Source organism: Trachurus trachurus (genome assembly GCF_905171665.1).
Source record: "Trachurus trachurus genome assembly, chromosome: 15".
Classification (NCBI taxonomy): domain Eukaryota; kingdom Metazoa; phylum Chordata; class Actinopteri; order Carangiformes; family Carangidae; genus Trachurus; species Trachurus trachurus.
Genome location: NC_139906.1, coordinates 14,318,701 through 14,342,785, shown reverse-complemented (window position 1 = coordinate 14,342,785; position 24,085 = coordinate 14,318,701). Strand labels below are relative to the sequence as shown.

The 24,085-nt window shown below is 39.8% G+C and overlaps 1 protein-coding gene across 2 annotated transcripts in view; it reads right to left on the bottom strand.

The window, feature by feature from the left end:
* LOC310997733 (cGMP-dependent protein kinase 1) overlaps positions 1-24,085 on the bottom strand; it is a gene marked incomplete at its 5' end in the record, with an annotated part of 76,326 nt that overhangs the window by 29,823 nt on the left and 22,418 nt on the right. For both annotated transcript variants that reach the window (XM_083987524.1, XM_083987523.1), the window contains one exon: positions 20,599-20,712. In XM_083987524.1, coding sequence (XP_083843650.1) covers positions 20,599-20,712 — 114 coding nt within the window. The remainder of the gene's footprint in view (positions 1-20,598; positions 20,713-24,085) is intronic.

Sequence of the window (24,085 nt, the reverse complement as noted above, 5' to 3'; positions counted from 1 at the left end):
CAAACCCACATCACAGAAGACATGAGTTTGTTGTGGCACACACTTTAAAAACATATTAAAACTACATATTCAGTCTATCTGAGCCACATTTTAAAATTACTTAGACTTCTGTGCTTCACTTTGGTCATAGCAGTGTATGATAATTGCTTCGTAATATATCAGTCATTTCTCCCAAATGCCGTATCATTATCTACAGTGCTTCAATTGTGCAGATCCACAGTAGACTGTGAGGAGTAATAAGAGAGAAGACAGAGAAAATCTATGTCTGACCCCAAAACAAATCTGGAGATATCTCAGGAGCCCCGTGGCCACAGGGATATGCTGTAATATTAGAAGAAGAAAAAATCAGATAAGAGTCTTGGTATTTTGTCTGAGTACCTCTGTCTGTTGCTAGGGCTTGTCATTCTTTTTCTTTCCTGTAGTGAAGCACTTCGATATCAAGTTTTTCTGTTACATGTGTGGTGTGGTGTTGATCGCAGAGCAATTACTTTTTCTCACTGTTGATACCTCTAAAGTCGGGTTTCGTGGAGGTTCAACTATGTAATAGCACCCCTGGGAGTTGAAGGAATTTGTATGTCACTTCAGGAGGATGACTGTCCTGAGTCTGCAGTTTAATACACATCCCTTAGAAGTGTATGTCAGATAAATAAAAGTGATGCCCAATGTCTGATACTCATAGCACACAAACTTTTGTTTCTAAACTCACGTGTAAATAGACTTCCATTTTGTATGAGTCAGGATATTTTTGCAAATGGATGTGAGTCTGGGCTGTACACGTTCAATAGTTTTAAAGAGAGATTTGGGATAGTGACTAGCTTTTGCTGGATTTGAAATGTTGTTAGTGATAATCTGGTACATACTATTGCTTTAAATATGGCTGCTTGAACATACATACACTCACACATGTGCTTGTGTACTCTTAGGTGTGTACTTTTGCATATGCACACACGAGTGAGTGAACACTGAACACACTCCCTGTAGACACCACAAATCCTTCCTTGTGCAGACCAAGAGTTTGGCAGCAGTTTAAAATAGGGCCAAACCACAGGGGGAATGCCCTCATTACACAGCCTGACACTGTTTTTACGATTAGACACTAAGTTGGAGCAGGAACCCTGAAGCACACTACGTAACATATAAATGTACATATACAGACATCTAGATACACAGATGTACATGCACAGATATTAGATATACACAGATATGCATACAGATTGCACATATGTATACACAAGTGTATGTCTTCTTGGATATAAACAGACATCCTGTCATGCTGTGTGTACCACAGATAAACATTAAGCAGTCATCCGACAGCTAAGTAAAAATATAAAACTAAAACTGTTCACACAGTTGATGCTGGCGTCCAAACTCACAATATTACACATTTTGTTCATCCAAGAAACATTGAATATGGAGGGAGATGGTTCCAGAGAGAAACTATTAGAGCAGCCGTCTAATTTGACCCTGAGGCACCAAGAGTGGGAGGTTAGATGTCATTGCCCACCGTGCAGGGTGCAATGGAGTGTATTGGCAGAAAGTGGGAGTATGGGGCATTGGGAAATAAGATATGGAGGGAGCCCGCAGCACATTGCAGTAGGTAAACGTATTATTTGGAGGCTTGACTAAATTGCAGTGAGACCCGGGGAGCTAGTTATCCTGTAGTGAGGTCACTGATTAATGTCTTAAGTTAATGCTCATGGGTTGCCATCTATGAGGTTCACAGCTGTGTGGATGCACGTAACACCTCAGGCAGTGCTGGAGGATGAAGCCTGTAATAGGTTTTGAGGGATTGGGCAGTTTGTTGTTACAGTGGGATGACCATTGGGGCTTCAGCAAGCCCCAAGGAACTATGAAACATGTATACTGAATATATGGGAGGTAGAAAATAAATGAACACTTGTGCAATGAAATGTTATAACACAAGCCCAACAGTAAGTCCTACCTCTGGGAAAATTGGTATTGAGCATATGAAGGCCAGTTGCTTCAGACTGTATCTTATTATTGTATCATATTTTAACAGCTGCTATCATGCCCACTACATGTAACGCACGCCATACTGTGTGCAGTACATGGCAAAAGCACTTAATTATTTCAGTGTTACTTTTGCATGAAGATCTTGAAGATTGGCTTTAGTGCAACACATAAGTTTAGCATTAGCACAAAACAGGATTCACTAGAATGTGTTGATTTGGGGAGTAAATGTGATTAAACAGCTTCTTTTATAGATGTTGGAAATGTGACCATCAAATCTTGCAATAAATATTTATTTATTGTTCTCAAATGTCACATTGATAGTTCATTTCACAATTGCTGTTCATGTGCATGTTAAGTGCCTACAATGACACTTTATATTTCTATTTTTACTCTGCAAATTAAAATCATGCTTAATATGCACCCTGCCGACTGCTGTTTAACATGCAGCTTTTCTTCGTCCCTGAAATCTTGTCTATAAATTGAATGTAGTCCCACCTCAGAGTAAAGAATGGCTATAAAGCCAAGCTGCCCACAGCCAAGCACATTATCATCATTATTTGATCGAGGTCCTTCTCTCAGTCCCTCTCCTTGATGCAGTGATTGCAATCCCTCCCCCTTCCTTTTATCCCAATTATATGCAACAACAGATCAATAGTGTTGATTGTCAATACTGGCAGAACTGGCCAACCAGCTGCCTTGGGATGCTAGATCCCAAAACAGAGGTTCTGTGTTTAAGCCCGAGGAAAACGGTAACAGATATAGAGATGTGTGTCGCCAACAAGATGCAGGGTGCAGCACAGTGGAAGGAACCACTCATTCATTTGGATCAGTCATAATTCAACTCTAACTGAATTTCAGCCTGGGGCATTATGTAAATGCTCCATGTATGTTTGTTCTTGTAATCTAATGTTTTTCTCATTAAATTATATAAATATATGATGAGATGGGAAACATTTCTTTTCTCTGTACATCTGGTCATGACAGCTTACAAACAATGAGTGTGGGATTTGGAAACATCAAAACTTGTCTCACCATGACAGCAATCTTGATCATAAACAGAGCGGATTGAGACACTTTATGGTCCTTTACCACTAGCGTGACATGGCTCGACACAGTTCTACTTGGGGTTTTTTTTTTTTTTTTTTTTGCTCCACTAGCACTTGAGCGTCCGACAAGAATCAAACCCGCTAAGTTTAAAAACACAGCAGTAGCACTCACTGATATGTACTGAGACTGTTGTTATTCTTTGAGTTAACAAGTTGCAAGTGAGCTTGGAGCTGATGAGAGGAGAGAAAAAAAGAGAGGGCGACGATGCAGTTGTAGACGCCATGATATGTTGACCCCGCCCCCGCTAAGGATGAACTGTGAAGGACTCAGCTGTGATGGAAAAGGACCTAAACCCAGTCAAGTAGAGCTGTAACTTGTGTAGTGGAAAGGGGTGTAATGGTAACTGGTAGTGGAAACCCTGCTTTGCATCGTTTTAACATCTAAAAAAAAGAGTTATCTTAAGCTAATAAGTCTACCTTTTCTCCAGTAAGTCGCTGCCCTATTTTCCAAGACGACACTCCTCTGAATCTCTGACCTCGTGCCTGAGTGCTTGACATGATGTCACTTTCAAGGCCATGCTCTCGCGAGTAATTAACATCATATTAACCCCCACCCCCCAAAAAGTAAGCAAGATAGTTATCTGTAGTTTAGCTTAGTACTCGCAAGTACCCGACCCAGTGCAGGAAGGTGGAGACATGCGGCGGTGGTCTATTTGCGACAATAAAAAGAAAAGAAAATAATTTTGAAGGAGTGGCAGCTAGGATTTAGGAATGGCGGCCTGCCACTCCAAATGAATGTAGAGGAAACACTGGGGGTTTGAAACGACTGGGAACAGCCTATGCATGGCCCATGATAATTCAGCTGAACTATAAAGCATCTGCCATTTGCCTAGTGGAAAATCCACATTCCTTTCCAATGGCACCACTGGGCCACATGAAAGTGGTACTTAAAGATTACACCAGAGTCCTGAGCAATGAAGTGGGCAAGGAAACTTGATGTCAAGAAATATATTTTGTTGGTTACATTGTATTAACATGGTTTAATGTACTTCTCGGTATTTCACAGAAGATGCATTATAAAATAAGCTCTGCCCATCTCTCTCTCCACATTCATCTATATAAAGATGCAGGGTGATCTGCATTTATTATCTGCCCACTGCTGTGCCAGAAGGTACATTCTCTGGAGGAAGAAAACCCTGTCATAATAAGATCATGACAGATGATGATATGTATTCTGACACAATACTGTGCATTATTCACGGCAAAGCCTCCCCTTCCCACTTCTGTGTTAGCATGCTGGTAATCAGATCATTGAAAGCAGGAAAAAAAGTGAGAAAACCTTGGAAATATTAATCAAATCAATTGCGAATTATCATTTTAGCACTCGTAGATGATTATCCTGGGGTTATACAGCTCTGAGAGAAGGAGTGGCAACTCCAACCTAATTAGCCTGAACACCAACCTTAAGAATTTCCCCAGTGAAATATTGTTGTAATGTTTGGATGTTTGGGTTTGAGGGCATTTGAATTGGTATTGGGCATTTCATTGTTACAGAAAAGTTTCCCCTGCCAAACCTCTGTGTCGCCTTCCCCTGCAACTTAATTTGTGCCATTAACATTTTCGCCTCAGCTCTTTCCCGCCCTGTAATGTGTAAGAAAATGAGAAAATCAACTATTCCCTACTCACTGACTCTGAGACACACGGTCACATACGCACACTTAAAATCACATAATCACGTAAACTCTACTCCTTTGAGGGTTTCCTACAAGTCTTATTTTGGAAAACGGTAAAAGAGCAATGTCGTCAGGGCTGCGGGGTAGAAGAGCGTAATCTCGTTTCCCCCTAAGTCATTAATAACATCAGCCAAGACTGATTACGTCTGGATGAGCTCTTTAGAGTGTGAGAAACCAGGACAGGTCATTTACAGCAGAGTAGTGTCACACAGCCTAGAGAAAAAGGAAAACATTTGAATTCTCTTTTATAATTATGTGCTAAATAATGATAATTATTATTATCTAAAGTTCAAATTAACATAACACAGTGTAGGAAAGCAGTTATGCTGGATCATGCTTGGCAGTGAAATATGTCTATTTAAAGTAATAGTATGTACTCCTATGACAGCTCTCACATTTCAATGAATCCCATGGCAGCACTAGCTGACTTAATCAGATGGAATCTCCACATGCCAGTTCTGCCAATAGTCACACCATGAAAGAGACAAGCGTCCGTGGACTTGTGGTAGCAGCTGCTTGAAAAATATTGAACTGAACGTCATCCCACCTGCCATCCACTCACCATGCTCACCCAAGCTAACCCATAATAACCCGTATTTAGAGAAGAACATATTTAATTGGTGTTACTGGGTGGTAAAAAATAGTTTTATTTGAGAACTATCTTTGTCTGTCCTAAGAAAAGACAAACAGACATGTGGCAGTCAATATTTGAATGCATAAATTTAACACAGACGGATTACTCTGGTTACATTTTGATCAGAAATTTCCTCTCAGAGGCCGACTATGAATATTTCTAAAAGCGTGCTTTTAGCTTTTTCTGTCTCTGAGTCCCAAGAAAAAAATGCAATTTACAACTCATCCCTGTATGCAACATTTACAAACCTAACTCCAAACCTTTTATTCAGCTGATCTTGTTTGGAAGGTCATCATAACCATGTAAGCCTTAAGAAGACTAAAGTCTCTTTAGTATTCATTATCCTGAAGGAGAGTGGTTCATGTGAAATTAACTCTGTGGTTGCAGAGTTGGTTCTGCTATTCTATCTCAAGTAAAATGGTAAACATTGACTATTTCCAGCTGGAAGACGTTGACACCTTAAGCAGGACCCTGTCATTTTATAGATACCAATCTTAACTGTTGAAAAGTAAAATTCAGTGGACCTCATCGCACTATCTAATGACATTATTCATCCTTCAAGTGATAGCTTCTCATGACAGGATGTACTGGACAGTCCCCATGGGTTCAATTGTCACAAAAAACACCATTTCCCATTACAGTACTAGAAACTATTTAAAAAACTTAAAATCCACCGAAGAAACAAGTCTAATGGCTGATGAACAGCTCTGTTAGAACATAAATCTCACATCATGCTTCATACTTCACATAGTAAGTGAAACCTGAACTATAAAGAAAGCCAGATGATCACTGTGTCATTAGTATGAATCCTCTGTAGCATAATTTAGGGTTATCCATTTCACATTGACCCACAAATGTCAAGCTCCTGGTTGTGCAAGAGTAAGTGTCAGTGGATCAGCTAGAATCCATCCTCAGAAAACCTGCATTGACCAAAGTGTTGCACAGACTGACACTGCCACCCCTGAGCCATGCTTCTGGCACCAATAAATGAATACATAAAACACAAGATCAGAGGGGGATTGTAATACCTCCTCATAAATACCTTTATTTTGACTGAACTCCACATTTTCAGGCCAGTGAATAAAGGACAGAATATAGTCACAGGCCGGTACCGTACAATAGTGGTATATGAGAGCCATCTAATCTTAAGCACCTTTGTTCTATGGGTGAATAGAGAGTAATCTTAATGTTCCAATGTATGTGAGAAAGAGCAATTATTATATATTGCTGGGATGGTAATTTAATTGTGGGTATAAATTCATAAAATGGCTATAATGGTAATATCTACATTGTGAAATATTTTTATTTCACTCATCAGTCTTTCTAGTCCTCCTTATGTTGATGCATGGAGTAAAGAGGGTAGACTGCCGCTGCAATAATTCCAGTCAGATTCATAGTGTTGAATTTTAATGAAACCATTTCATAAAACGTGATGTCTCTAGTGATACATGTTTCACCTGAAACAGGGAAGCAAAGTTAAAGATCCCTCTGAGAAGGAGTTAATGAATGGAACAAGAACAAGAAAAGAGCAAATCTTGTTGAAAATGTTTTTCTTTTTAAAGTCTTTAATCATCATTATCAATTTTACCAGGCTTCAGTTGAGAACATTATTCATTTAAAAGAAGTCATCTCTTTTTTTCTGCACAAATTACATTTCATGGTGTCATGATGCAAGTGCTGCTACCTCAGGTGATGACGTCAATGTTAAGGATTACTGCTCCTCTGAAAAGGGGATAAGGAAAACATCTCTGCCTTTCAGTGCCTGCTGCATCTGAACAACACCAATAAAAAAAATTACCTTTTCAGCATAAATTGTATTCTCACCGGTTTGTGAGATAAATTTTAATTGTTTGTTGTCCTCGTCATTATGGACAATCAACCAGAAACTATTTGCCACAGAGGAAATCAGTTTGAATAACCTGATAAATTTCAGGCTGCCCGGCTGTAGAAAATCAAATGGAGGAAATGAGGTGTGTTTGCTGTTCATCAACAAGTGGGTTATTTTTAGGCCTCGGTCCAGGTCGTATCATGTCGAACATTTCTCTATATAACTGTTCTGTGGACTTGTCAAACCCCACTTTGAAATATCAATTAATTGATGAGGCAGGATGCTGAGTATCCTGAGAACAATGTGGAACTGTGTGTGACACATTGTCAGTCAGTTTTTGTCATTTAATATCTTAAGATGATATCGCACCGGATGAATTACCCACCAACAAGAGTGTTTTCTGTTTTCCACTCTTGACAAAAAGAGGAAATGACTTGTTGTGTCATTGTTGGATTTCATGAGTCCCTCTGTCAGTCAACGGTGATGTTCTGTAACCCACAGAGAGGAAACATCACATCTCTGCACCAAAAAATACAGAGTGAAGCCAGGGTGATAATTCCCTTTTCTGCTTTGCCAGAATGTGATGAATACCTGTTTCTGTGTGTGAGTGACGCCAGCATGTGTGCACCTAGTCATCAATGCGTTATGTGTGTATGCCATTCTTTTTCTTTTCCTTTTTCCTAAAGAAACAGCCATTATTCTGACAAGAGGCCTCTTAACTCTGCAGGAGACCTAGATTCAGCTCACTTTCTGTGAAAGCCTTGGAGAAGCTGTTCATTATAGCCGGAGTAGAATAACCACACAAACATTAATCAAACCAGCAAGCTTCCCTGAGATTAAATGTATTTAATTTCCACAAGTCTTAAAAACATTAAAAAAAAAAAAAAAATGTTCCTCTATATTGGCTAAACAACATTGGTAGCATGTTAAGCGCCCTCCTGGCATGAGAAACAAAACTAATTAGACCGATGACAGACTTCTGTGAATTTACAGTTTCCATGTGTTAAACTCATTACCCTAACCCTAAGTTTACTGTATAAGCGTAAATTGAGGTTAAGAAAGTAGTTTATGTTATATAATTTTTAAAACTTAAAAGACTGTCCTCTCTCTTCAACTTAATTGTACACAGAGCAGAGTCTTTAAAATATACATTATAAATGATGGAAAATATCATAGTTTATTCATTATCACCAACTTCAATGGGGTATGACATCAAGCTTTCAGTGGTTTTTAAGGGGTGAGAGTCAGCAAATAGAAATTCAATAGACATTTCACTGCCTCTCAGTCAGTTGCTTTCTTTATATTTCTATGGTAGCATACATCAAGGCCACCAAAGCACTGCCTCTACGGTCAGCAGCAGTCGGCAGGACAATGTTGAAAAAGTCAGGCAGACCAGAAATATTGTAGGCAAGAATTTAAGTATAAGCTGTTTGAGTAGGCGCTTGGTTATATTATCTTCCACAAATGTAAAATGATCTAATTATATAGGGACATAAAATGTATTGTCTGTTCTAACCATTTCCTTTGCATTTAATGCAAGGATGTGTTTTCACTATCCAGCTAAGAAACAACGATCAGTCGCTCTTGGATGAAAGGTCAGTCCCACCTTGTCTCTCAGATTGTTTCAACATCAGTGAATCCAGCAGTCTGGCTGCAAATGGCTACATGGCTGGACCACACGTATCTGATCTTTGCTCTGGGAGAGTCAAACTGTATTCCATATTTAAATCTTTAACAAGTGTGTTTCATATTTATCAGCATTGATTCTTGCAGCTACATTCTCTGTGTGAGAAACTTCTTCTCAAGTTCATAATACCAGTCCACAATCTTACTACAGGTTTGAGTTTTTCGGTTTCCGTTTATATCCCTCTCAAGCCACTTGAAATTATCTTTTCTATTCTTAGTAGTATTATATGATGTATTTTCTGTGCCTATTATGTCTGTCCTTTTCAGTCGTCTCATATCCAGATAAAAGCCAGATGAGATTTAAGTCACTTTCCACATATAACAAATCTGATTGCGATCCATTTTTCCAAGGCTGAACGCAAATCCGGCTTGGCCCTTCTCCATTTTAGAGGGTGGTAGTAATGCACCTGAAGTGGTTTCGTGACTGCCAAAATTGCCAAAGGGATGAATAACTTCTGCACTTTAGTAGCTAGAGATCCGGTTAAGCTACAACAGCACGTCAGACATTTCAGTGCATCTTTTATTGGAAAGTTCAATTCAATTCGACTTAACTGTCATTATCACGGGAAGAGCTTGTAGAGACATCAGCCTCACAGATAGATACTGACATTGTTACACTTGAACAAACTGTTATATTCATACCAGCTGAACATGTGACTAGAGTGCATATTGGTGGGGATTTGAGCAAGTGAACTTTTAATCTATCCTGAATACTTTTTGGAAGCATTTTTTCATTACCTTTTTTTTTTTTCAATCTGCCTAAATTGCACAAACTAAGTGTAACTAGACCATGAGAAAATGCAGCTAAGAAAAGCAGCACTTCCAAATCTCGTGAGCTATTTTCCTCCCACGGATACTCTTGTACAACAAGCAAATAACATTTTTGTAAAGCAAATGTGTCCCTGGCATTGTGTCACAGAAGGCAACCAATGCAAATCTACACTTAATAATGCAAAACAGGTGGAAAGGTACAAATATAATCCTTCTGTGCAGGATTTGCCTCGGTTATGTTCATACATACTAGCACGAAAAAATGTCCAAGAAAAGCACTTGATAATAGCTGCACCTGCGGGGCTGTTTTCTTACTGACTGCCTGTGTATTGCTACTGACTGAGGTTGCCTCTCTCTGGGTGTTTTAACCTTTCCAGCCTTGTAGAGCCCCAGAAGAGCCTTTTCCTCCAGGCTCACACCTGCGCTCCAACTGAGAATCAGGACAGCAGCAGCAGCAGGGGCCCTCAGCCCAAACATATACACACAGACAGTACACATACGCACATACACTCTCTGGGACAACCATTAACAACTGCACAAACACACAAAAGCCAATAGTAAGTCAAATGCCTTTATCCAACTAAAATAAACCCCTCTGTCAAGTTGAAGACACCGGAATCGGGATGCAGTGATGAACACAACAACCGTGACAGAAAACAGCTGGCTGAGGACTACCCTGCCACCATCACCATTTTACCATCACGTTTTCTTGCTGCACTCTGGCAACAGTGTTACCATGGCAGCCTTGGAAACAGAGAAGATTTCCCTCCACTCAGTCCCACTGGAATTCTGTCTGCCAAAGCAAGTCTTCTTTCTATCTCTCTGTCTGCATTTTCTTTGGTTATCGGATGAATTCCTTCATCCAGGGGAAATGTAGTTCCCTTGAACTGTTGAACACGGCAGCATGCTGTGTTGAAGGGAGATTAATGGTGCCTTAACTTTTACAACAGAATATCTAGTCATCATTACGGACATGAAAATTCATGTTCACAATGATGTCTCATTTGCATCTCATCCCCCGTCAGTCACGACAAACGAGATGCCTTTTTTTTTCTAGCTCCTTCTTTGTGAACATCATTTGTAATTTTGGGTAGTTTTGTGCAGCACAATTTTAGTTTTGTGCAGCACAATTTTAGATATTTGTGTTATCTCGGTTTCACTGCTTGTCGAATTGTGGCTGTGCATTCCAATGTGGCATGCCTACATAAACCGTATAGTACATTAAGCATTTCGCGGATTCGTACATTCTTCCTTCCATTCATTTGTATGTCTGCCTCGTCAGTTTTTCATTTCCCAGCACTTGGTTGCATCACAATTATTGTGGGTATCTGAAGAATGGAAAAACGCAGCACTATGATACATTGTGGCTCTGTTTTCCTTTTTTAAGAGTGCACTCAATACTGTCTCTGATTCTAAGAGCCCTTATATCCAGTTCCTCACAGAGTTGCGTAATGGTGGTGCTCAGGTCCATATGCAACCACCCTGAATGAATCATATTAATTGTTTCTCTAAAATAAAATCTCTACAATACATCATAGACTTGTAATACTCAGTCACAGTGTACATTTCTGAAGTCATCAGTCCATTCACGCAACAATTCATTAAGAAATCGGGCTCTTCTTTCACACCTCAAATACAGAGTCTTAATATTAAGACGGTCTGCCACTACCATACTTAAAATTCCATATTCTATACTCAATGTACAGCATATACAGCCATAACTCTATACTGTAGATACAGGCAGAGTTCCTGAAGGTATCCTAAAGAAATATCTCATTGAGTTCAATCTATTGATTTAACGTAAATAAGCAATGGAAAAGCATCAACTATTACAAACGTGTTATAGTAGTCAGTATAAACAAATGGTGGTTGAGCTAAAACGACAGTTCTATCGAACCTGATACAAAGGTTGTAAGTGCTCTACTTTTTTTTCTTCTTCAAAATTAGACATTTATTTTGAGGCCGGCTGATGTCTGTGACTCAAGTCTAAAATTTTTGACAGCATGTGAGGCATAGATTGTCACCAACATGTTTGCTCTCAGAAATACTTACTCACTCTGCCTGTGCCACCACAGATGTTTTTAACCTTAATTTTATCTTGAAATTTGAGATGATAGATACAGATAGTAGATAATGGTGCTGTGCCCCAGGCAGCAGGAACAATAGCAGCATGTGACTGCATTAATGGCTCATTCTAGAAAACCTGTTTAGCTGACTAAAGAGAACAAAGTAGCGCTATATCCAGCTTATAAATCCTCTTCGGGGGACCAGAGCAGGAGAGGCGCAAACAGCTGTTAAACGTCACTGCAGACAAATGCTTATGCTTATATTATATCATCAGCAAGATAATGCAGTTTGCAAAATGTGGCTAACATAACTGTTTACGTGTTACTTGCTCACTTCATCACATTTCCTACATTAACATGCAAATTTTAGCCTAGTGTAGGATGCATAGCTGTTTGTCTTAGGAAACTGACATTTAAAATGCAATGAAAGTACCCTTAATGCACTAATGACGACTTTCAGGGTGTCAGGCTGCTCTGATGGTCTGTATTCGCTATAAAAACATAAAACATACTTCTGTTTTTCTCTGCTCTCACGGCAAATAGCTGATGTGTGGTATTCAACAGCAGATCCCACATGAGAGCAGTTCACTTGAGTGGGTAGAGGTCAAGACAAAGTACTGATGTCTTAGAATCAGCTAGAGGTGATCTCACTTTCTATTATCATAGACGTGATGTTAAAAAATGTTAATGTTTTGTAGGGGCTTTTCTTCGTGACGCAAAAGTTGAAGCAGATATGTCAGGGAAACAGTCAGGGAAGTAATTATGGAAGAGATCTGAGACATTTACTCTCTCTCACACACCCACACACAAAGTGGACCCAAGAGTAAGAGACTTAGAGGGCACAGTGACAGTCTTACAAGCAACATGTTTTATTATTTAAACACAACCTAAAGCCACAATTCTCTGTCTTCTGCACTGGTCGTGATGTTTAACTTGGTACCTGGTTCTCCAAGGAGCTGAACCTGTAACTTATCTCTTACTGCCTAAACAAGATTCGCTCACTGGGAATAGGGTGATTCCTGACACTGAGCAGATGTGGTGGACTACACACTCACACTCACACATTTACACACAATCACATGCACATTTTTCTCGCTCAGACTGATTAGAAAGACAAGTGTTTGTTCACTCGAAGCGGAAGGAAGGTTTTTTTCATACAGTTGAGCTATTACTCTGTTACAAAGGGGCCATTCTTAGAAGTCTCCAGAACAACGCTGCTGCTTTGGCTTTTTTCTTTCTTTTCTCTGTGGTACCATGACATCAAGTGCTGTTTTAATGGTGTGTGTGTTCTGCTACTCTGCTAGATGTCATCATTCACCTATAGAACATGTTGAAGTAAAAGTAAGTAAAGTTAAATTGTATTTATATAGCACTTCTCACAGAGAAGACTCACAAAGTGCTTCACAGATACATAACAAATACAAACATCATACAACTATTATACAAAATAAATAACAACAAAGCAGCAGCACACAAAAGATAGTTCCTCATAAATTGCACCTGTCAAAATGCCGGTTAGAGCATATCATTATAGTAAGACTTATGAAAGCCTGTGCTGACCTATTCAGAAAGTTCATTCATTATTTTAACCGAGAACTGAATTCAGCCATATGTCATGGAAAAACAATTGCCATAGAGAAGTAAGCAGACCCTAAAATCCTGACAGTAATGTGTTCAGAGCTCTAAATTCATGACTCATTGGTGCATGGTGCTAGGCCATAAGTCATTAACCTTTTTTAAATCATTTTTAGGCTTTTTTTTGGTAGGCAGCGCGAAGTCAGACAGGAGACTTGGGAAAAGAGGATAGGGGAATCACATGCACTAAATGCTCCATCCTGGAATCAAACCAGTCATTTGCTGCTCAATGCTTGTGTGTTGCTTCTCTCAACTATTGGGTCACCCAAAACGGCAGTAATCTCAAAGCATGATTCAGTCATGGCTTGGATGGCTGCCATCAATGGGAAATGAAAAACCCTCTATCAATTTAATTGAAACTTCTGTTCTCCTTTGTATGTCAAGTCCCCGTTTGCTGAGAGAGATTATGTATAAATATCAAATAATGAGATCATTAGAGAAAGGAAGTGTCACTCAGAGATGGATAACTGATGTGCAATATGTAATGTAAATGTATAGACTCAATCAATATGCATCTAATGCATTTATGCATTAGATGGCCATGTTTTTAGGCAGATGTAGCTCCAGAACCTTGACAGATGAAAATACTCCTTCACAGACACAGTATGTTATACTAGAATAGAATAGAATGGATTTTAAACATATTTAAGATTATTTAAAAATATCTTAATATTATTTATGTGGATTTTGTTACTTTTCCGGTAGCTTTTTATCTTTGACTTCTCTGCAACTATGATTTTCATGTCTATCCTGTTCTGAATATAAATACTGTATATGGATATCATATTAACATTACAAATTAATCAACTCCACAATCTTCCAAAGATCTGCTGGGATACACAATTGGATGAGGAAAACTGCATTATATTTTAAAAACACAGGTACCAGTACAGTATAATGAAACACACATTCTTCTATTGCCATTTTAAATTCCAGTGGTTAATTACTGCCAATTTCAAATGTATCATCTTCAGCCCATTTGTGCTGTCACAGAATGACCCCTGCCAGCATTAAATGAAGCTTTTAGCTCTCTACAAGATATGGAAAACCAATTCTTCTTTCACTTTCCAGGCAACAGCTCTTTAGTTTTTAATCCCCTGTCATTTAGTTTCCAGTCAATTTAATGCTACCATGTCTTAGCCATGGTTGTTGTTCCCAATGCCTGCACACTCATTGTCATTAAACAGCTGAAATCAACATCTAAAATGTGCAGAGAAGAGTAAAAAGGAACACAGGCTAGTTTTAAAAAAATGGTGATCCCATGTACGTATGGACAATTGGACATTGATCGTGATGGAAATAAATGCCTGTTCAATCTGACAGCACAATACAAAAATCAATCTGTATGTGAGAGAGCAAGTTACATAGACTCACTCAGATACTGTATGAAATGTGTGTGTGTTTGTGTGTGCCTGTGTATTTGCTGCTGCCCAACAGCTGATAATATGCTTGATTGTTACAACTAAAATAGGAACTAAATGGGATTTCCTTTCAAATGCACTCTGCCCGGCTCCTCACCTGGATCTCCCTCTGAATGCTCTGTGTGACCTGGTACTTCTCAAAATGATTTATGACATTGCTATTATTCGAAAAGTATTATGATCTAGTAATATGCCAAAGCATTTGTGTGCATTAGATATGAGCCGCACTAAGAGCAGCTGAGCTCCTGCGATGACGTCTGAGACTGCTTTTCCACCGCTATCATTAAGATGGAGCTTACAGATAATCAGTCCACTGATTATGTTAGTAGTGACTGGCAGTGACCTCACAAGAGATGAGTGGTCCAAAACAATGTCAGGATTCCCGATGCTTGTTTAACAACATGCTTTTGTGTGTGCGTATCATGTTTATTAAACTTTATTTTCTAAAGTTTAATTTAATTTTGCTAATAAGAAAAAAACATCTATATTTGAATATGAAAGGTCATTGCTTAATGAGTTTAACAAATAAAAAAAATCTTAACTCAGGCTTCTCTTTTTTCACATCTGTTGGCCTTTGAATGACTGAGATACTTGTCTATGAACGCTCAGAACTGGATCTCGAGTTAAGATTCTTTTTCAAAGGGGATCAATATGTTCATTACTTAATTTGTAAATGTCATCTGAGGCCCTGTTTACATGACAAAGCTCGCGGATGAAAACGGCAAAATATTTAAACGGATGTGCCTTTCGTTTAGACGGCGACAGCGTTTTGGGAGCTTGAAAACGCAAAAAAGTGAAACCACCCTCCAGAGTGGAAATCTTAAAACACTCCGCCGTTGCGTCCCCATGTAAAGGGTGAAAACGCAAAAGTCTGGGTTGTACACAGGTCTGCGGACTTGGTGGTGGTGTGGCACACTGCCACCTAGGCGCCTGGCGTGCATACATTGAATTCCACAGACTTTTGTGTCACCGTATGCACCCAGATTTCCACCTCAAAAACGCTTGTCTAAATGTGAAATAAAAAGTGAGAATGCAACACGTTTCCGTGTAAATGTAGCCTGACTGTTGAGAATAGCCTTTAAGCCTACAGAGTAAAGAACATTGGTATTGATCTTGAATCCATTGACAGCAAAATAACTAGTAACTATTTTGATTACCAGTTAATTGCTTAAGACTTTCTTCACACCAAAATGCTAGTTTGTGCTGAGTCATCACTTCTCCGAGTAAGGATTTGCTGCTTTTTAGTTTAGTTTTGTTGTTTGTTTCCAACATTTATATACCAAATGATTAAATGAATTGACAGATTAATTGATCACGAAAGTGTTAGTTTGAACCTTGTTTGTGAATGAACATTCACCATTATTTGAAGTTTTCATTTATTTACTGGGATTCCATTGCTTGTGGGCATTTCCAGAATTGGACCAAGCCACAACGGCAGTATTGTTTCAAACAATCTCTCTCCTGCTGTTGTAATATAGTGCAGTGATGCTCGCTATTGTCCAGTGCTGCAGCCTGTATGCCACACTGTGCTCAATTGGGTCCTGAATCTATAAAATAATATTTTTAGCAGTCCCTCTCTCTTGTCTGTCTGCAGACAAAAAAACAAAAAAAAACAATTTTATTGTGCTTCCCTCGAGGTGGTTCCCTCATTTCGCTGTCACTGCTGTCCTGTATTTATCACCTCTCTCTTTTGTGTCTCTCCTTTTTTTCAGCCAGCATCTTCTCAATTGTTGTTGTGTGAAAGTGTTGTGATCTGGATTTCATGGCAAATACTTTTTTTTTCATACTCCATGCAAAATCCCACCCCATTTGCCAAGACTGGAGGAGCCAAACCTCAACAAATTGAAGCAATAAATCTACACTTAAGTGTCTTTATCCTTAAACTTAATATAGCATATTGACTGGTGGAGCTGGTTGTGGGTACTACAGAGCCTTGGAGTAAGTGCTTCTGGCAAAGCTTATGTTTGGGCAGGAGAGCAAATAGATAGTTCAGAGGGATCTTTTTCTTTTGGTAGAGTGCAAGTGTTAACACATGCAATCACACAGAATGAAAAGAAGGGTGGGATGATAGAAAACGAAGAACCTCGTCAGTTCCTCGAGGAATTTGTAATTATGCAAACACAGGAATTAATTCAACTAATCCTTGTATTATAAGGGAGATCTTGAAATTTTGTCTAATCCCTGCAGTACAGCTATAAAAAGTGTGTAATTAGACAAACTATTGAACATGCCCAATGCCCATTCAAAACAACTTTCTGTATGAAGTGGCCCGATGGAGTTGACTTTATTATTATAAATGTAGAATGTAGCCTGATTTATTGATTTAGCGTGTTATTTATTTGTTTCAGTGGGCCTTCCTTGGCAAATTGTCATGTTGAAGCTTCAGTTGGTACCAATATTCAGTCATATTTGCTGGAACTGTCACTATATTCCGATAGTAGGACATGAAATGGGTCATTTAGGACCAAATCCAACTACTTAATCGTATTTGCCCAAATCCACCGGGACCGAAGATTTTCCTCCTGTCAGGTAGAAGGAGCTGGAGGAGCAGCCAATCATGACCCCCCCCCACCCCCACCCCCGAGCGTCGCTATTGCAATGCTGGAGCAGCCAAAAAATGTGAAACTGTCGGTGCCACCGTGGACATCGAGCGTTTACACAGCAGAAACAAGTAATAAGAAGACTGTTGTTGTTACAGTGAGCTCACTTCACTGTGTGTTTCATGCTGAGAGACGTGAGATCGTTTTGGAGTCACCGGTTGCTATGGATATGGTACGGCTCTTGAGTGTGTGCTTTGGCTACTTCGTGTGTGTGGTGGTGGTGTGTGGTGTATGTGTGTTGGGGGGGGGGGGGCTTGGAAGAGGTTCATAGATGGACCTGATGGTGTATCCTCTTGAAATTTCCGACAAAGTCACAGACTTTACTTTCACTTTCGTCAAATGGCCAGCTGTAGCTTTAACTGAACCGGCCGCAGTGAAGCAGTGATTTTTGCCTATTTTAGACTTTTCACTATAAATCACAGATACAACTTCATTCCATTACTGCAAACCACTTTCCAAATCGTGTCTTTCCTTCTTTCCAGACAGCCACTGCTTTCAATTCAGACAACTTGTGTGTGTGATAGATAATATATCATTGTGAACATTATGTCTGCCACTGCCACTATGCCTTTCATTGTTGGCACAGTCATGTTCTCCTTTTGATTTATTGCCAAAATCAAGCCAGTTGTAAGCCTGTGATTTTCATTGTGCTTTGACATGGAGAGAGACTAAATGCCTGATGGCTGAAAGAAAGGAGAGGCACTGAAAAACCTAAAACTCTGTGGAATGCATTGGGGATGGTTGGCACCAGGGCTGATCGATTCATCTTATTCTCATCGTCATCGCGATGCACGATTAACACATCGCAAAAGGTTGCCTTAAACGCAATGTGTACATTTTATTTACAGGCGCCATGCCTTCACACTCATACACCTCATACCTATAACCTGAGCTACACCGCTACACGTAATGTAACGTAACAACAACAATGGCGGACTTCGTCGAGTCCCTTGGATACAGCGCCTGAAACGTGTCCACGTGACATCGATCGGCATATTTGTATTGACACGACTTCAAATGCAAGCTTCCACTCGTCTTCTCTGTTTTTGGTGTATTTGTGTGGCAGTGTTACAGCGCCACTACAGGCCTGGTGTATGTACTACAGCGTATTGGGTCATTTTCAGAAAGACACAGGAACTGTATGGTTAATATGCACACTTGAATATTTGCTTAAGTCATATCGTTGTCGTGATATTGAACATTGTTATCACATATTGGACATTTCGCTGATATCATGCAGGTCTAGTTGGTACCAAATGAATCGATGTGGTTTAGGAACTGAAAGATTTCAAGTTAATTTTACTCTCACTGCAACTAATTATTTTTTGTTTATTTCACCCCGACTTAAAGTTAAATTTGAAACATTTCTCTTGTTTGACTGCAGTGTAACTAAATATTGCATGCGACTCCACAGTTCTAGAAACAGAAACAATGGTATTGGCTTGCTAACAACAAAGCCACCAGTTACTCCTGATTGGTTTGACTGTGTTCATAATCATTATAATCATAACTGCACACGTTTTCTCTAAATGAGTTGTTGCACATAATTGGCTCCTAATTGTTTCTGTGAGTTTTCTTAATAGGTGACAGACTCCAATAATCTCTTCATTATCATTGTTAGCAATAATGTCATTATATTCTTGAGGTAGCTTTGCAGACTAAGGGTAGTGGCTGATGTTGTGCACCGTTTTACGGATGAGTTTGCATTACCGGGCTCATCATCTAAATTCTGCCAGGATGTAATTACTCATGCATGTAACTTAGGAGACGAAGCAATGTAAATTGAAATTACACTAAGGAGAAAGGTTCCATGCACAGATCAAATTAAAGTGGCTTATTGGAAGCTGAAGGCTCATGCACACCATTGGAGCCAACGCGCCCGCTGAATTTCCCGGGACATTCTTGTGTAGAGCACGTTAAAACAAAGACAAGTGGAGAAACAGTGCCAGTGACCCCGTTAGTCTGCAAACATACTTCTGTCCATGTAGACAATTACATCATTTGTTCCATGCGGAGTTTTTATAGAGCAGCCACATCACCAGCGAAGCATTGACTAATAGTAATAAAAAAAACTGTGGCGGGAAGTATGGGGCCGGTGGCAGGCAAAAGAATATACAAAAGAAAGAGACAGACACTCTGTCGCCAGTGGGAAGGGGAAAAGAGTTGGCTCATCTCCCTGTGAGCACTTGTTGCCATAGCAACGGGAGCTGGGAGTTCTGTCAGGTTGGCTCCTCGGTGGTGGGGGTATCATGGGACATGAAAGGGGTCAGCAAGGGCCGTGCAACCTCCCCGCGACCACAGTCCACCCTGTTTCCCCCCACACTTCCAGCTCACACCTTCTTGCCCTCGACTTCAGGCCCTGCAGTCCCGCTGCCCTTCATGCATTCATTCATTCATTCATTCATTCATTCACACCCTGGGTCACAGATTTCCACCACAAGCGGAAAAAGCTGAAAAAGCTCACACAGTGTAGAATTATTTACCAGGTCAGCGGTGATTACACTGAATTATGAAAGTATGTTCCTCCTTAGTGCCAACTGCAACGCCGACCTACATTGATTTACTTTATAATGAACTGCATTTATGTGCGCTCCTTCAGACACCAGACCTTATCTCATCCCACCTTTTGTCTATTTATTATTCCACCCAAACACACATTTCTATTTCCCAGTTCCTGCCTGACATAAACACATATTCTTCATCCAGACAAGCTCTTACAGCACACTAGTTTTCTCAAATGTGCACGGCCCACCATCTGTCCTGTCCCTCCTCAGCCTCCTCCCCCCTCCGTCTATTAGGCTGACTATTCAGATTGCCAGTCTGAGAGACCACCTACTCGCCCACTGTGCATCACTCATTGCCGGAGCTTTGACACATGAAAAGGCAAAGGCAGTAAACCTTGACATTCAGCTCAGTAGGGGTCTCGCAACACACTTAACTCTGAGTGTTGTGAAAACGCAGGCCGATGATAGGCAGTGTTTCATCGCGACTGAGTAACAATGCTATCTCTGTGCTCCACGCACCCATTCATACAGTGACGGTGTGATCCCTCCATGTGTCAATGTAGGAAAGATAACTTACTGTTTGTGTGCGTGATAGTGAACAGGTGACATCTGTCACCTGGTGGAACATGTGGACATTCAACACAGTCTCATGCGTGCACTTTTTGTTTTTTTTTCTCTCCAAGTGTCTGTGGAAACTCACTCTTGACAGTGGCAGTCCTGGTGCAGTTGTAGAGAATAGCCAGCTCTCCAAACACCTTCCCCGGCCCCATGGTGCAGAGTTTCAGGCTCTCCTTCGTCACCTCCACCTTCCCGTCTGCAACGTGGACAGAAACACAGGTGCGCTGTTAGGCATCATGCCATACAAATTACACATTCATTTCCCTGCCTGATCACTCAAGTGCGACTCTTCTGCACTGTTGAATATGTGTAGCATACAAAGTTTCAGTGATGAAATGGAGTCAGTGATAGGTGTCTTAAGGCTTGTGCTTTATTTTTGGAGGCGCCCTGCTGGACTGCTCTTGACTCACTGGGCCAGAAAAAAATAAGATTATGGTGTAATGTGGATTTTCGAAGGGCTACTGGCGCCCTACCAAGGCAATGTCACAGCACCGACATGAGAAAAATAGGCTTAAAGCTTATCACTCTGTAACTTACAGACACTGTATGGTATGCCTGAAAAATAGGACTATGAAATCAATCTGCTGTATTTGAAAACATGTGGCTGTCACCAGGTATCCACAAAGAGTGTTCTTCAGTATTGTTTTTACAGGATGTGTGGCCAGATCCGTTTCCAAAGTAGATATCAATCTTGGCATTGAGGAAAAAGTATCTTCTTTTAACCTAATAACAGGGCCCTTTTACCCAAAAAACAAGAGCCCAAAAAATCCCCGTAAAGCAGGAAACATGCTGCTTTAAATGGTTCCCACCTTTTTGTTGGTCTGAAATCCTGTCAAGAAGTTTTTTTTTATTTTGTCAGACAGAGCTTGAGCACACATTTCATCATAATACTGTGATCTTTGAGCACAGCACAGGAAACTAAATCTCTCTTCAAGACACTCAATATCTCCGCCACATTGATAAATCCAAATTGCTTTCGCATTATTCTCACAAATGTAATCTATTATTAACACTGACACTGAGATTAAATTGATGTTTGTTTTCTGTTTTAATCTATATCATAACGTGGAAGGACACTGTTTCCTAGTATGTCTGTCAGTTACAACGATATTACCACCATCTGTACAAGGACAAAAGATCCATACATGAGTGTGTTTTAATGACACCTGTGTGCTTTTGTTTAAGTGCAGCTCAGACAAGCGTGATTGCATTTCTAGGCAAGTTACTCTATATTCATTTTTGAAGGATGTATGCATTCCTGGAAACCCGGGGATCCAGTGAGAAGTGGAAAACTGTGATTCACAGAGAGCAGACCTCAAGAAAGCTGTTTAAGTCAGCTCAGGCAACTGAAATATCACAAGATAATAAGGGCGTCATCCACGGAAGAAACAGTTGGACATATTTTTATCTTGTTAGAGAGGGTAGTAACACCTCTTTGATAAATAAAAACCCTCACAAGACAGGATTGTCTCCTCTCCACTTCAGTTTTTTTCCCACCCTTCACGAACTACGATGCAACGTCTTTAAACAACACATCATCCATTAACACCCACCATGAAATTGTACACAGGAAAAAAAATTCTCATCTCTTTAAGTACGCCACCATCTTGCAGTCTTCTTCTGCTGTTTTCATTACTCCTGTTCAACAGCCTTTCTCTCATGTCAGAAACATCCTGTTTCTGGAGAAACAACTGGAGATTTAAAACAAAACAAAACAAAACAAAAAACAAATACTAAAGGTGGCTTTTAGATGTTTGAGAGGTGCCTTTTATGTGTCTGTGCTTCTTTCATATTATCTGCCTTCATAAGATGGTTCTCAGATTGCTTAAACAACAAAAGCACAATAAATCTGTTACAGTAAATATCTATTTCAGGTGTCTCATTAAAATCCAATATGTACAATACTTCATACAAAGCCAACTGTGTGATACAATTTGATTTTAATTTGAAACTTTAATGTAAACTTAAACATGAAACAGTGCTGTTATGGCACTCTTATTATAATTTGTGTTTCTTTTCTTTCTTTTACTGGAACCAAACATGCTTTTATTTTCCTTTTAATGCTTTTCAGAACCTTTGAATATGTTTCTGTATACCTCAGGATTTTTCCCTGCTCTAAAATGTTTCATTTGCTGAGTGCAGCTGAAAACATTCCTGTAGTGCCAGTCAAGCCCCATAGAGTCTGTATATAAAAACTATAATTTGTGAGTTCAATTTACTGCAAGACTAAAGTCCAGATAGCCATTGAGAATAGAGGCCAAAGAATATGTGCCAGACTATGGTAATCAGGAAACAGTGTGAAATGTTGTTGATGATGATGTGACTCACAACCTCTCAAACTCCTGAGCTGTTATTATGAACTATTAAACCTTGGTGTCACAGATGAAATTAATAATGACTAGTTTCAGGAGAGAGACACTGCAAACAAAGCAAGTCTGTGCAGTGATGTATGGATCAAAATAAGCAAACAGTACCAGTCAAGTAAAGCCAAAGTGCGCAAAGTTTGATTGACACTTTTTATTATCAGTGTCTATACAGACACTTCCTGCGTTATTCAAAAGGATTCAGGACACAAACCTTGATTACGTGCAAAGAAGGGCAGCCTGTGATGCAATGCCAGCAGAACTCATAAATAAAAGCAGACCACACTTGCTTGACTGTGAACGATGCTAATAGTTTTTCTGTGAGCAGCCAGTCCATTAATATTCTGAGTCTGAAGAAGATGAGTAGTAGCACATAGTCCTTGTTTTGGACAAGTCACTGTTGGCGAGCTGTGAGGGAATTGCTTGGAAATGAACTAATCCATCATTCAGTTATTAGGATTCCACTTTTTAGAAACTTTCTTAAGAAGTTCACAGTTATTCATACACACACACACACACACACGCATGCAACACACGGTCCAGCTCATTTCCTGTTTTGTGTCCTGCTGCATCACAGTCCTTTATTAAAGCAGCTCTAATTTCAATTGGAATACACCTCTCACATGTAAGTGCTATGCAAATCTCATTCAAATAACAACACAACAGGCGCATACACGCGCTCTCATTGCTCAGATGATCTGATATCCAAGTGCAGCACATTTACATCTCACGGGGGCCATAACAACAGCTGTGTACTGTTGTCTAAAAGCAAATTAAAAACTGTGATAAGAAGAAGAAATGAAAAATTCAAAATGCCCAAAATAGTGCTTGCATAATGTTAACTGCCATTAGGGTTTGCACTGGTGATGTATCACAGCATGTCTTCTCTGCTTGAGGCAGTGTAGCTGTGTTAATGGCTGATCATTTGAATGTACACGGTTGTGTGCTCCATATAGCAGGGCGTCGGTACAGACCTCTGAGTGAGCAGACATCGCTCTTGTTCAAGATCAGATGTGACTCTGGCTGCATGCCACAAAAAAAGCTGCTGTCTTTGACTTTATCTCACACTGGAGCTGTGGACTTTGCAGATAAGTGGTTATGTGAATGCTAACCCTCTAATAATGAATATAAATGATCCTCTGTGATCTAGAAAGATATCTGTCAAAACTATATTTTTTCTATTAAGAAATCTATCTGAAACCAGAC